At 55.5% G+C, this 13,635-nt stretch overlaps 1 protein-coding gene across 2 annotated transcripts in view; it reads left to right on the plus strand.

Moving 5' to 3' along the window:
* Positions 1–2,267: 2,267 nt before the first annotated feature.
* The window catches only part of CRTC1 (CREB regulated transcription coactivator 1), a 67,757-nt gene continuing 56,389 nt past the window's right edge, over positions 2,268–13,635 (plus strand). The window contains exon 1 of one of the 2 annotated variants that reach the window (XM_046671495.1): positions 2,268–2,478. In XM_046671495.1, coding sequence (XP_046527451.1) covers positions 2,353–2,478 — 126 coding nt within the window. In that variant the 5' untranslated portion in view covers positions 2,268–2,352. The remainder of the gene's footprint in view (positions 2,479–13,635) is intronic. The other variant, XM_046671496.1, reaches the window with a different exon arrangement.

Below are 13,635 nucleotides of genomic sequence, written 5' to 3' on the forward strand. Positions count from 1 at the left end.
TTTTCTCCTCTATCTTTCTGTGCCCAGAAACTGGCTTAGTGCAGGCATGTGTCAGGGATCAGGGTAACTAGCATTTTTCGAGCACTTATCATGAGCCAGGCACTTCAGACGAGTTATTGTCATTTAAACCTTACAAAACCTGGTGTGGAGACCTTGGCGGTCTCTGAGCTCTGCTGTCAGGCCTGAGTTCTAGTCCTGGCCCTGGCACTTAACTTGCTATGGGCAGCTGCTGCCCCTGCTCTCGTCTCTATTTCCTCCCCAAACTCACAGGGCAGTGGTAGGAACTAGAAGCCACATCCGTAGAATGCCCAGCCCCACACCTGACTCCCAGAAGCTGTGGTCTCACAGAGTGCTGGGGAAAGAAAATGGACTTCAAGTTGACTTCAGCAAAAGAGAGAATAAATTACTGGCTCATATAACTGAAAAGGCTGAGGTGTTCAGCTTCAGGCATGGCTGGATCCAGGAGCTCAGACAGTGTCTCTCTCTCTCTCTACCTTTGGCTCTGTTTTCCTTTGTGTAGGTTTACTCTCTCAGGCCATCTCTCTTCAAGTGGTGACCTCTGGCACTGCAGACTTGTGTTATCCTTCAAACTAGCTGCCCAGGCAAAGAGGGTGCTTCTCTTTCCCATGGTTCAAGCAAAAATTTCAGAATTGCATCCCATTGTGCCAACTGGGCCACATGCCTGCCCTGAACCAATCATGATGGCAGACCAATGGGCTCTGCTGATTGGCCAAGGCTTCCAACTTGGGAAGGGGTGTTTGTGGGGGAGAGAGAGTAGTGAAGCCAGCCCCATCTACATATCATGGACTGAAAGTTGCAAAGAGTGTTCCCCAAAGGGCAGTTGGCTGTTGACACCCAAAGGGGGGGGCAGGTATTTATTATGCAAAAAGGTTACAAGACCATAAAAGTGCTCAAAACCATATGAACAGGAAGGATAAAACAGAGCAGTGGCAGTGTGCAGGGCACTCCAAACTAATACATACATATATATGTATTTAATATGGACATTTCATTAACCTGTTGTAAAGTGCCGATAAAAGCATATCCAGAAAATGTTGATGTTGCCCAATGATCTCCACCAGCGTCCAGCCATCCCTCACCTTAGTAAAAAGTGTACTTGTTGTGAAGTTAGAGCTGTCCCACATTCCCCCAGCCACCCCTCCTGGCTTCCACCCTGTCCATGCCCCCACATCCCTGGAGGGTCCTGAATGTGAACCTCTGATATTGGTGGTTGTGGTCTCTCTACTGGAGGAGGGACAGCTGGATGTCAGAACCCCTCTTGCTTCCCTGGGTCACCCCCCTGCCACTGGGGAGAGTCTGATACCCCTTTTCACTGCTGGGTCTGGTCTGGGTGGGATTTCTGGACCTTTCCTCTAGCACCCCATGGCAAAGCTGAGTTCCTTGAGCAAGACTGGAGTGGAGAAATTCAGAGAGGAGGCTGCAGCTCAGCATTTCTGAGAATCAGAGAATAGGAGCTGGTCAAATGTGAGGTGAGAGGGCAAGGAAGGTAGTAAGGTCGACGCCCAGGTTTTTAGGGCTGGGAGCTGCTCAAGAGGTTCAGGCCTCAGCTCAAATGTCCCCTGCTACCGTGAAGGTGGTGGCCGTAGGTGTCTCCCTCCCTAACATGCTCTCCTGCCAGCCCAGCACTGGTTTTATTTTCCACATATGTGTATCTCCATCTGAAAGGTTCTCGGGTCATTTGTTGGTGGGTGACGTCTGCCCCTCCCCGACTGTGCGCCCCCTGAGGGCAGCGGCCACTCCTGCTTGCTCACTCCTTTCCCCCACTGTCCCTGGCACATACAGGCGCTCAATAAATATTCGCTGAATTGATGAGAGCATGATCCAGCAACGCCCTAAACTGGCCTCAGAGCCGAACTGGTCCGAGCCTAGGCTTAGCCTCGGGGTGCTACCTGTCCTTGCTGGGGTGCTGGCCCCATCCTTGTGACCTGGAAGGATTTGGGTCCAGCTATCTCTCTCGGGGGCTCCAGCACCCCAGCCCGTCCGCGGATCTTGCCCAACAGCCAGGCGGCCGCTGTCCAGCGGGCCAGGAGGCGGCTCACTGCGCCTGCGCCGAAATTCCCACTTTCCCTTTCTCGCCTCCACGGCTGGCCTCGAGCCCGCCGCCCGGGCGCGCGCATGCGCTGTCTCCCCCGCGCCGCGCGCCTCTCCCGTGCGCCTGCGCCGCGCTCACGACCGCCGAGGCGCCTGCGCACTGCCCGCCGCCCGCGGCCCCGGCCGGCGCTTGCGCGGTGGCACCGGTGAGTGGGGGGGCGAGAAGGTGGAGAAGGAGGAGGAGGAGGAGGAGGAGGAGGCGGCGGCGGCGGCGGCGGCGGCGGCGGTGGTGGCGAGAAGATGGCGACTTCGAACAATCCGCGGAAATTCAGCGAGAAGATCGCGCTGCACAACCAGAAGCAGGCGGAGGAGACGGCGGCCTTCGAGGAGGTCATGAAGGACCTGAGCCTGACGCGGGCCGCGCGGGTAAGGGGGCTGTCTGCGCCGACCCCGCAGGGCCGGGGAGCGAGGGAGAGGGCTCCTGTCCGGCGCGTGCACGGGGCGAGGGGCGCGCGGCGGGGGCGGGGCGCGGCGGGGGCGGGGCGCCGCGCGGCCGGAGGGGACAGGTGTCCCCGCGCCCCGGGCGTCGTGGGCGGGACAGGTGCTCCCACATCGTCGATACCTGCAGGGGTACAGGTGCCCCCACATCATTGCTACCTGGAAGGAGGGACAGGTGTCACTGCATCATTGTTACCTGGAGGGGCAGGGGCCTCTATATCCTCACTACCTGGAGGGAACAGGTACCACTACATCATTGCTCCCTGAGGGGGGCAGGTGCCCCCCATGTCACTGCTACCTAGGGGAGACAGGATGACACTGAGGTGTATGAACCAGGTGCTGCTTGCGAGCATCATTGTTACTTGGAGAGGGGGGATAGTTGCTCCCACATCATTGGTACCTGGTGTGGGATAAGATCCCCCCATCATTGCTACCTGAAGGGGCCAGTGTCTCCACCTCATTGTCACCCGTGCAACACTCCCTGGGTGTTGGGGGAAGGACAGGTGCCCCCACTTGCAGACCTGACGTGGTATAGGTGTCTCTGCTCTTTGGACTCCTGAGAGCAAGGTCAGGTGTCCTCCCCTATGGAGACCTGAGGGGTTCAGGAAGGCAGATTGTACTCAATCCTGGAGCTTGAAGTGGAGACAGCTGCCCCTTCCCCATGCAGCCCCTATGGTGGGGACCGGGTGATGTTCCTCTCTCTAGGACAAGAGACAGCTGGCCACAGCTGGCCCCTGGCCCCTCAGGACCAGGGTGGATGGACAGCTCTCCCTCAGGGGTCTGGGCATGTTGGGCATGCAGGGGCAGGCCACATTAGCTGCTAACCTCATCTGGGAATCCTCTGTGGGCCCAGAGCAGGGGCCTGGTTGGGGTTGGGGTCGGAGACCTGGCTTTTCTTCTGAGCTCTAGTTCTGTGGCCATGTGACCACAGCGAGGTACCAAGCTTCTCAGGCCTTGGTGTCCTCCGTTGTCAAATGTGTCTAGCAAGTCCTTCCTCATGGTTCAAAGAGGCGAGCACGCTGTGCACAGGTGGCAGTAAATCTCTGCTCCCTTCCTGAAGAGGGGAGACCCACACCCTGGGGCCTTGGGGAGGGCTTGGGTGGGAGCTGCAGACACCCACATTGCTGGTTTCTGGATTTGGTCTCTGATCAGACCATCCCTGTGGAGCTGCCTCTGTGATGTGAGCCTCAGGTCACACGTCTGGTTCTTCAGGTGCAATTTTCAGGTCACGTTGTTTTCTAATTAGTTGCTTGTTTCTCCTCAAGATCACGACCTTATAGACTAGAAGGTGTGTCTTCATTTCTGTGCATTCGTTCTGCACTATTGATTGGGCGCTCAGCGTCGTCCAGGTGCTGCCTCTGCCTGCTCCGGCCACTCCTGTTCTCATGCAGGACGTGGTTGGTGAATGAATGAATGAAAGAAAGTGTGCAACTTGAGTGTCCCCCATATGTCAGGGCTTCTGTGGGCAGGAGTGTCCACTTCATCTTGTCACCAGCATGCAGCATGTGCTAACATGCAGTAGGTGTCAGATGTATGTAGTGTGACACTAGGTTTGTGGCTGTCTTCTTGATTGGAGGTCCGGTTTCTGTGTTGGGGTTGGAAATGGATTACTGTTGTTGAAAAGATTTCTTTAAAATAACAGCTTTGGGGCCCACCCAGTGGCCGAGTGGTTAAGTTTGCGCGCTCTGCTTCGGTGGCCCAGGGTTTCGCCGGTTTGGATCCTGGGTGCGGACATGGCACCCCTCAATAGGCCATGTTGCGGTGTCGTCCCACATGCCACAACTAGAGGGACCCACAATTAAAAACACACAGCTATGTACGAGGGGGCTTTGGGAGAAAAAAAAGGAAAAATAAAGTCTTTAAAAATAAATAAATAAAATAACTTTATTGAGATATAATTCACATACCATATAATTCACTTGTTTAAAGTGTACAAGTCAGTGGTTTTTAGAGTTGTATGACCATCGCCATTAATTCCAGAACATTTTCATTTCCCCCAAAAGAAACTTTGTACTCACCAGCAGTCACTCCCCATTCCCCGCTTCCCAGTCTTTGGCAACCACCGATCTTCCCAGATTTCTAAATCTTTATGTATTTGCCTGTTTTGGACATTTCATGTAAATGGAATCATATAAGATGTGGCCTTATGTGTCTGGCTTCTTTCACTCAGCATAATATTTTCAGGGTTCACCCGTGTTTTAGCATGTGTCAGTGCTTCATTTTTTTTTATGGCCGAGTAGTATTCCATTGTCTGAGTGGACCACATTTGTTTGTCCATTCATCCGTTGATGGATTTAGAAGAGATTTTTAAGATATGCAGACAGCAGTTCTCTTGGTCCTGGAAACCATTTTGCATCTCCTTCCTGCAGCTCTGTTGCCTTCTTTTACATCGGGAGCTGGGGAGGTGGGTGCATGTGGGCCCAAGGCAGAGGTGAGCTTACACTAGATCTTTAGAGACAGAGCAGTGTTCTCTGCAGGGAACGATTCTGTCCCTCAGTGGACGTTAAGCAATGACTTGAGACATTCGTGGTTATCTCGACTGAGGGAGGGAGTGCTACTGGCATCTGGTGGGTAGAGCGCAGAGATGCTCCCATAACAGAGTGTGCTCCAGCCCCAGCTGTCAGCAGTGCCAAGGCCAAGAAGCCTTCAGGTGGAGGAAACATTGAGTGGGCAGGGGTGCACCCTTTGCATCTTGCCAGATAGAGTTTCAAGCTCTGTACCTACCTGTATGGCTATGCCACCTTGGTCAGGCTGATGGCTTTTCCTGCACCTGGGACCAGGATGGGCAAGCTCGTTCCGAGCTGCCTGGTCATTGCACATGGTGAGTGGCAAATCTACAGTGTCTGGTGCAGGTGGGTGAACCCACCTGATGGAGGCTTCGCTCCTGCCCTCCCCCCGTTGCTGCAGCCTTCCTGTGCTGCCTCCCCCTGTCATAGACATCAGGGTTTCACCTGTACCTGTGAACAGGTGGGACACGACGCGCTCGGTACCTGCTCCTCTGTTGTGAATTCCACAGGCCTGGAGCAAACAGGGCCACTCATGTGTCTACTCACAATCCTCGGGGGTGATGGGCATGCCCGCGGTGCCTTCCCGCATGAAACACCTGTCAGCAGGTGTGGAGGCTGATGAGTAAATCCATGCTGTCACCTCTCCTGGGGGCAGGGACCGCAAGGGCTGCGTTGGGTTGGGGGACAGGGTATGATGTGAGGGAGACTACTCTCGAGTCGCAGGTTAGAGGGGTGAGAGCACGAGCGATCCTTTCTCTTTCTCAGACTTGAGACAGCCCAATGTGCAGGGAGGGCTGTGGCACTCTGCTGCATGACTTTGGACAGGTTTCTTAACCTCTCTAGGCCTCAGAATCCTCACCAGGAAAGTTGGAGTAGCTTGTTCATCCCACAAAATGACATTTTTCATTGCTCAGCACATCCCAGGGACTGTGTTGGGTGCTGGGGAGCCAGCAGCATATGAGACATGTGAGGGCCATGCTCTCAGGGAGCCACTGTGGTTTTAGAGGGGTCAGGAGAGAATCATTGCAAATGAACGAAGCAGACACTGTTGGAGACAAGCAGCCGAGTGATGTGCTGGGACTGGCTAGGGCATGGGGCTGACGTCCAGGCAGCGAGACGGAGCCCCTCACACTGGAGAGGAGTGCCCCAGGTGAGGGGCAGGCAGGTGTGGAAGCCCCGAAGTGGGAAGGGTTTGTCGAGGTTGAGGACAGGTGGGAGGCAATGAGGCCATCGTGTGGGGAGAGGGTGAGGCGGGTGAGGCAGGAACAGCTTGACGAGCCCTGGATTCCCTTGAGGAGGGGCCCTGGGAGAGTTTGTGATGGTGAGTGGCCTGATCCTCGCCTTGTTTTGTAACAGCTTTATTGGGATATAATTCCCAATACATTAAAAGCACGCATTTAAAGTATACCATTCACTGTTTTTGGCGTATTCACAGAGTTGTGTAGCCGTCACCACTCAACTTTAGAACATTTCCATTCACCCCGAAAGGAAACGCTGTCCCCATGAGCAGTCCCTCCCCATCCCACTCCCCCAGACCCTGGCGACCACCAGTCTGCCTTCTGTCTGTGTGGATTTGCCGGTTCTGCACGTTTCGTATAAATGGGATCATGCACTGTGTGGCCTTCTGTGTCAGCTTCTCTCACTCAGCGTGAGGTTTTCCACGTTCATCCATGTTGTAGCGTGTGTCAGGGCTTCACTCCTTTTTTTCAAATTGTGGTAAAATACGCATACTGTACAATTGACCGCCTTAGCCATTTGTAAGTGTCAGTTCAGGGGCATTAAGTGCATTCACACTGTTGTCCAACCACCACCACCATCCATTTTGTCACTACTTTCTAAGGCTGAATAACATTCCATCATGGGATATCACGTTTCATGCATCCATTCGTCCGTCGGTGGACACTCGGATTGTTTCCACCTTTTGGCCATTGTGGGTAGTGCTGCCGTGGACATTCGTGTCCAGGTGCTTGCGTGGACGTAGGCCTTCCTTTCCCTTGGGTGTATCCCAAAGAGTGGGGTTGCTGGGTCATATGGTAACTCTCCATTTAGCCATTTGAAGATGCTTGTGTCTTCCAAAGATGGCTCTGAGCTGCACGGGCATGGGGGTGAGAAGAGAAGCAGGCGGACTGGGAGAGGCCACAGCGGCGTCCAGGTTGGGGAGTGGGGGAGGTGGCTTGAGCAGGGAGGTGGGTTTTGGTGATTTCTCAGACAGTAGAGACTCCTGGACATGCTAGTGGATTGGTTGTGAGGAGAAGGGATGGGGCATGTCACCCGCTGGTCAGGGGCTTAGGACACAGGAGGCTCTGCATGTGACTGGTAACTGAGCATCCCAGGGAGCTACACCTGGGCCGGAAGAAGCCTGCATGCAAAGCAGTCCGCGGTGGCCTGGCCCGGCTGCTGGGTCCAGCTGTACCGACAGAGGGTGTTCTCCCAGCCCTGCCCTTTGGCGGGGGTGGCTCTGCACAGGCTGGAGGAAAATGGGTCCCTGGGCAGCAGGCCCAGCACAGTGGTGGCTCAGGTTAGCTGAGCGTGATGGCCGCCCCCGATCCTGGCCCTAGTCCTGGCTTTGGCAACGGTTGCCTCTGTGCCGGCTGCTTTGGGTGTGTGGTGCCATCTGTAGCCTTGGCACGCACGCATGTAGGACTCCCCAAGCTGCTCGGCTTGAGAGGATGGGGTAAGCCAGCCTCTGCCCCCAGAAAGCCCCGCAGTCTCAGTGCTCTCCTGGTTGTGAGCTGCATGCCTGGTAGTGGGTTGAATGGGGGCCCCTAAAGAGCTTTGTTCACATCCTGATCCCCAGAAGCTGTGACTGGACCTTATTTGGAAAAGAGGTCTCCATAGATGTAGTTAGGGTAAGGATCTGGAGATGAGCTCATCCTCGATTTAGGGGTGGTCCAAAATCCAGTGACTAGCGTCCTTATAAAAAGAGAAGCCACAGACACTCACAGGAGAGGCCAAGTGGAGATGGAGGCAGAGACTGGAGTGATGCGGCCACAAGCCAAGGACGGCTGGGACCCCCAGAAGCTGGAAGAGATGAGGAAGGGCCCTCCCCTAGAGCCACTGGAGGGAGTGTGGCCCTGTGACACCTCGATTTCAGGCGTCTGGCCTCCAGACTGTGAGAGAATAAATTTCTGTTGTTCTGTGCTCCCCAGTTTGTGGTCATTTGTGACAGCAGCCCCAGGACACTCTCCCCAACACTGAGACAGAGCCCACAGAGTCCGGGCACCTTCTGGAAACCCCCTTGGGACGGTGGGCCCTGGGGCCATCTGCAGATGCACTCGTCTGTCCTCCTCTGGCAGCTCATGCGGGTTGTGCGGCATTTACTGTCGAAGGCTGGAGTGGACTCTTCGTTCACTTGGGAGCTGAGGACCCTTCCTCTGTCCTGGGCCTGGCAGTGATGGTGAACAAGCCAGAGGGACAACAGCAGGAGCAAGGCCCCAGGGCAGGAGGGGGTGCCTCGTCCTCAGGAGCTGACTGAGAGCGCAGCCCGAGCGCCATGGGGCACGGGGACGAGGGGTGAGGATTCTAGGTTTATACTAAGGTGGGGGTGAAGTTTGCCCTTTGCCCCCTCAGTTCCTGCTCCCTGCTGGGCCCTGTGTAGCTTTCACTCAACCCCTGATTCTTGTTGCTCACACTCCCTTGGAGAGGAAGTGGCACTTCCCCATTGTGCACATGGGGAAACTGAGGCCCAAAGCAGTGTCCTAGCTGGGAAGAGGTAGAGCTGGTGCTTAGCTCTGGGACAAGCACACGTGGTGTATCTGAAACAGGGAATTAAAAGCACAAACTGGAACGTTTTGTCGGCTGCTTGGGCCTTGGTTTCTGAGATGTGACTCAGTTTCTCCAGTTAAGCCCATGTTTCTCCTGCAACTCGGACCTGGGAGTCCACATTTCCTGCCGTGAACTGTTGTCACAGAGGCGGTGGCCATGGGGCATCCCTGTGTGAGTGGCCCATGGCTCTTCTCCCCGTGAAAGCTGCGGTCCAGGCCAGGCCGGGTGCCTGCGTGGGACAGGCTTCTCCGTCGGGGTGACGGGTTCCACTTGGGAGGCTTCTCTGGGGAGCCCCAGCCGTGTTCTGATCCTTTCCATGCACGCATCCCACAGGTGACTGTTGTGTGTCCCCTGCCAGGCCACGGTCCTGTGCAGAGAACCCTTCCCAAAGCTCAGGGCCAGAGCCATTCACAATGACCTTTCTTTTTTTTTTCTTACTTTTTAAAAATTGAGGTGAAATTCACATAAAAATAAACCATTTTAATGTACCATTCAGTGGCATCTAGTCCATCACACTGTTGTGCAGCCTTTGCCTCTGTCTAGTTCCAGAATGTTCCCACCCCTGCAAGAGGAAACCCCATCCCCAGGAGCAGTCACTCCCCCTCCGAGCCCCTGGCACCCACTAATCTGCTTTCCGTCTCTATGGCTTTGACTGCTCTGGATGTTTCCTATAGATGGGATCGTGCACTATGTGGCCTTCTGTGTCTGGCTTCTCTCACTCAGCAGGAGGTTTTTGAGGTTCATCTACTCTGTTGCGCGGGTGAGAGCTTCGTTCCTTGTTATGGCTGAGTCCTGTTACCGTGTGTGGATGGACCACATTGTGTTTATCCTTCACCTCTTGATGGACACTTGGCTGTTTGGACTTTCTCACTGTTGTGAATGGTGCTGCAGTGAACATGCGGGTGCAGACGTTTGCACGAGCCCCTGTTGTCACCTCGTGGACACATGTCCGGGAGTGAATCTCATGTGCGTTGACTCACTAGCTGGTGGCAGTGGTCAGGGTGTGCAGGGTGTGCAGGGGTGAAGCCCACCTGCTCTGGGGAATCCAGGAGGGCTTTCTGGATCTGCAGTGTGTGTGGAGCCAGGGGTGTCCAGGGCTGGGCAAGGGGACGGTGGCAGTGGCTGAGGGACTGGCATGGGAGCCAAGGGCTCAGTCTTGAGGCGACCTTCTCACTTCCTTGACTATGACCCATGGTTAGAAATTTGTGTTTCGTGTCATCCCAGCACCCACCAACAAACAAACAATCAAAACAATTTTATGGGGCCGTCCCCGTGGCTGAGTGGTTAAAGTTTGGCGCGCTCCGCTTTGGCAGCCCGGGTTCTCAGGTTCGGATCCTGGATGTGGACCTACCCACTCATCAGCTGTACTGTAGTGGTGTCTCACATACAGACTAGAGGAGGATTGGCAACAGATGTTAGCTCAGGGCCAATCTTCCTCAGCAAAAAAACCGAAAAACAATTTTCTCCCAAAAGTCCAGCTCTCCCTGTGTGTAGGGAAAGTTGATATTATTAATTCTGTTCTGTTTAATGTAAAATGCTAGTGGGGGCCCACTGAAGTGATTTCTTAACCCACTAATCCAGGGCTCAGCAAGCTACGCCTGTTTTTGTAAATAAAGTTTTATTAGAACATGGCCATGCCCGTTCGTTTGTGCCTCGTCTTTGGCAGAGTTGAGTCACGACAGAGACTGTATGGCCCGCAGAGGTGAAGGTATTTGCCATCTGGCACTTTACAAAAAGGCGTTTGCTGGCCTGGGGCCAATGGGTCTCGACCCTGCGGTTTGAGACCCACTGACCTAGAGCAACAAGGGAGGTTGAGAAGCTGGTGGGCAGTGGTTCTCCCACTGTCCAGGGCCTCTGAACCACCTGACAGCTAAAGGATGCAGACTCCTGGGCTCTCCCAAGATTCTGCTTCTGCAGGTCTGGAGCGGGGGCCTGAATTCTGAGTGGGGGTCTGAGGACCCTGCCATGCAGGACTTGGTGGGCGGCCTGGACACCAGGGTCAGCAGGGCTGTGCCAGCTGGAGGGAGAGGGTCAGCCTCTGTCAGGGGGGTGGCCCTCACTTGGTGGCACAGCAGTCATTTTTGGTCTGTATAGCCAGCGCGGGTGTTCTGCTGTCAGTGTCCTCAAGGCTGGCCCAGGGACATGATACCAGGTGACTCTTGCTCATGCAGTGGGCCTTCCGGCCCTGGTTCAGATTAATTAGGTTACTCTGGGTCAGAGCTTGGCCATGTGGGTGCTGTGGAAGGCTGAGGGTTGGCCCTTCGTTGCTGCTCTCTGCACTGGGGGCTCTCTGGTCTCAGCTTGGGGGCTTGGGGCTCCCTTCAGACTCTTCTGTGAGATGAGGCAACGGGGCCTCAGGGGTCAGGATTCAGAGTCCTTGGAGCTGGGGATTTCTTTTTTAATGAGACCCTCTGGAACATGCCATGTGGACGTCAGGAGTGAGGTCTGGCCTGGTAGAGACCGTCCTGAGCGAGTGCCAGGGAAGCATCCCACACAGGTGGTGCATGTGCTCACCCTGCTGATTCTGCCTGCAGGGGCCATTTGGCAACTTCTGGGGACAGTTTTGGTTGTCATGACTCTGGGGGGCATGCTACATGCATCTGGTGGGTCGAGACCATGGATGCTGCTCAGCACCCTGTGGTGCCCATGCCGATCTCACCGCAAAGAATGAGCCAGCCCCAGAGGGCAGCAGTGCCGAGGCCGGGAAGCCCTGTTGTTGGGCCCCTCAGTGGGCTGGGATTGTACAGGCGCAGCAGGGGTGGGTGGAGGCCCCGATTCCATGAGCAGCAAACCTCGAGCCTGGGGACAGGTGACAACACCCCCAGGCAGCTCTTGACATCTTCCCTGGTTCACAGAAGGGTAGACTGAAACTAGGAGAGCCTTAGGGGTGGGAGAGCTGGGATTGGACCCAGGTCGGACTGACCCGGTCACCTGTACATTTTCTCCCATCTCATGCTACGCTGGGAGTTTTCCAGCTGGTCAGGGTGGGGCAGAGTGTTGCAGGCTGCCGGAACCCTGTGCACAGCGGAAATGACTTGAGGAGCATAGGCCACGTGGGCAGAGAGGCTGGGAGGAAGGTGGGTGGGTGGTGAAGGGCCCTGGGCCAGGCCCTGTGTGCAGACGATAGGGAGCCATGGAAGGTTCCCACAGGGTGGTGATACAAGTGACACAAAGCAGCGGGGAGTGTCAGGAGCCGTACTTGCTGGAGGCCACATGCATGTGTCCAGTGAGTGTTGCAATAAGCCACGAGAAAGAGCCTGTTGCTTCCCCTGTTGCACAGGTGAGAAACTGAGGCGTGAGAGGTCACGTGGTTTGCTGTGTGCCCAGGTGCTGGGTTAGAACCCTCGTCTGAATCTGGGGCCCATGTTTTCTTAACATGGCATGGAAGACCCTGTTGTGTGCTGAGCTTCAGTTTGTATCTGTCTGTTGAGGACCATGGAGGTCGTCTCTGGTTTTTTGTGAACCACCCATTCATCATGTTCGTCCCCGTGCATGTGTGTCTGTCCCCGTGCTCCCTGCAGTTGGGAGGGGGTGCAGCAGCTTGGAGTGAGCCATGGCAAGGACAGAGGGAGGGCTGATTTGGGGCATTTAGGAGGGTAAGAGTGACAGAGTTTATTGGGAGGTGAGGAGGAAGAAGGGTGAGGTGGGGGCTCCCAGGCTGCGATGGGGGAACCAGAGAGAAAGGGATGGGAGTGGGAGAGTCTCACCTCACCTTGGAGCTTGTAGGATGGAATGGGGCTCCCTTTCTGGCTGGGGTGTCTCTGCCCTCCTGCCCTCCTCTCTGCCACCACATCTAGCCCCAGGGCAGAGGTGGATGCTCTGGCCCGGCTGGGCATGGCTGTGGTGCCTCCAGCCAGATGGGGGTCCAGGTGCACAAACACGGAAGCTACTGCGTGCCTCTCAGGCCAAGGACTCGGAGAGAGTCAATATTTATTATTTGCCAAATGGAAACAGAGTGCAGCGGGGCTGCCTCCTGGCAGTGGTCAAATGGGCATGGAGGGAGAAAGTGTGGGGGGATTCCACAGCACCAAGTGCCTGGCCCAGGGCCACACTGCCAGGATTCTCCTGCTTCCCCCTGGGTGAGTTAAGACCCCAGAGTCCCCTCTGGGCTCTGCTCCCTCTCCATGAAGTGGGGTCACAGTGGTCTCTGCCTGGTCAGTTTGTGGTGAGACTTGGATGAATTAACCCATGTTGTGTGTCTGGAATGGAACCCTGCACATAGGTGCTCACTATGTGCTTGCTGCTGCTGAGGTTCTGGAGGCCTGCGCACAGTGAGCACACAGCAGCACTCGGTGGGCACTGGGGGGCATACGGTAGGCATTCAGCGGGTGCTTGGCAGATGCTCAGCAGGCACACAAGTGTGCTCAGCAGGCACACAAGTGTACTCAGCAGACATTCAGCAGGCACATGGGTGTACTCAGCAGGCACATAAGTGTACTCAGCAGGCACACCGGTGTACTTAGCAGACATTCAGCAGGTATTCAGCTGACACTCAGCAGGCACACAAGTGTACTCAGCAGACACTCTGCAGACACTCAGCAGGCACATAGGTGTACTCAGCAGGCACTCAGCAGGCACACGGGTGTACTCAGCAGGCACTTAGCAGGCACACAGGTGTATTTAGCAGGCACATGGGTGTACTCAGCAGACACTCAGCAGGCACATGGGTATACTCAGCAGGCACACAGGTGTACTCACCAGACACTCAGCAGGCACACGGGTGTATTCAGCAGGCACTCAGCAGGTACACGGGTGTACTCAGCAGGCACTCAGCAGGCACACGGGTGTACTCAGCAGGCACTCAGCAGGCACA

Source organism: Equus quagga, chromosome 9 (genome assembly GCF_021613505.1).
Source record: "Equus quagga isolate Etosha38 chromosome 9, UCLA_HA_Equagga_1.0, whole genome shotgun sequence".
Classification (NCBI taxonomy): Eukaryota; Metazoa; Chordata; class Mammalia; order Perissodactyla; family Equidae; genus Equus; species Equus quagga.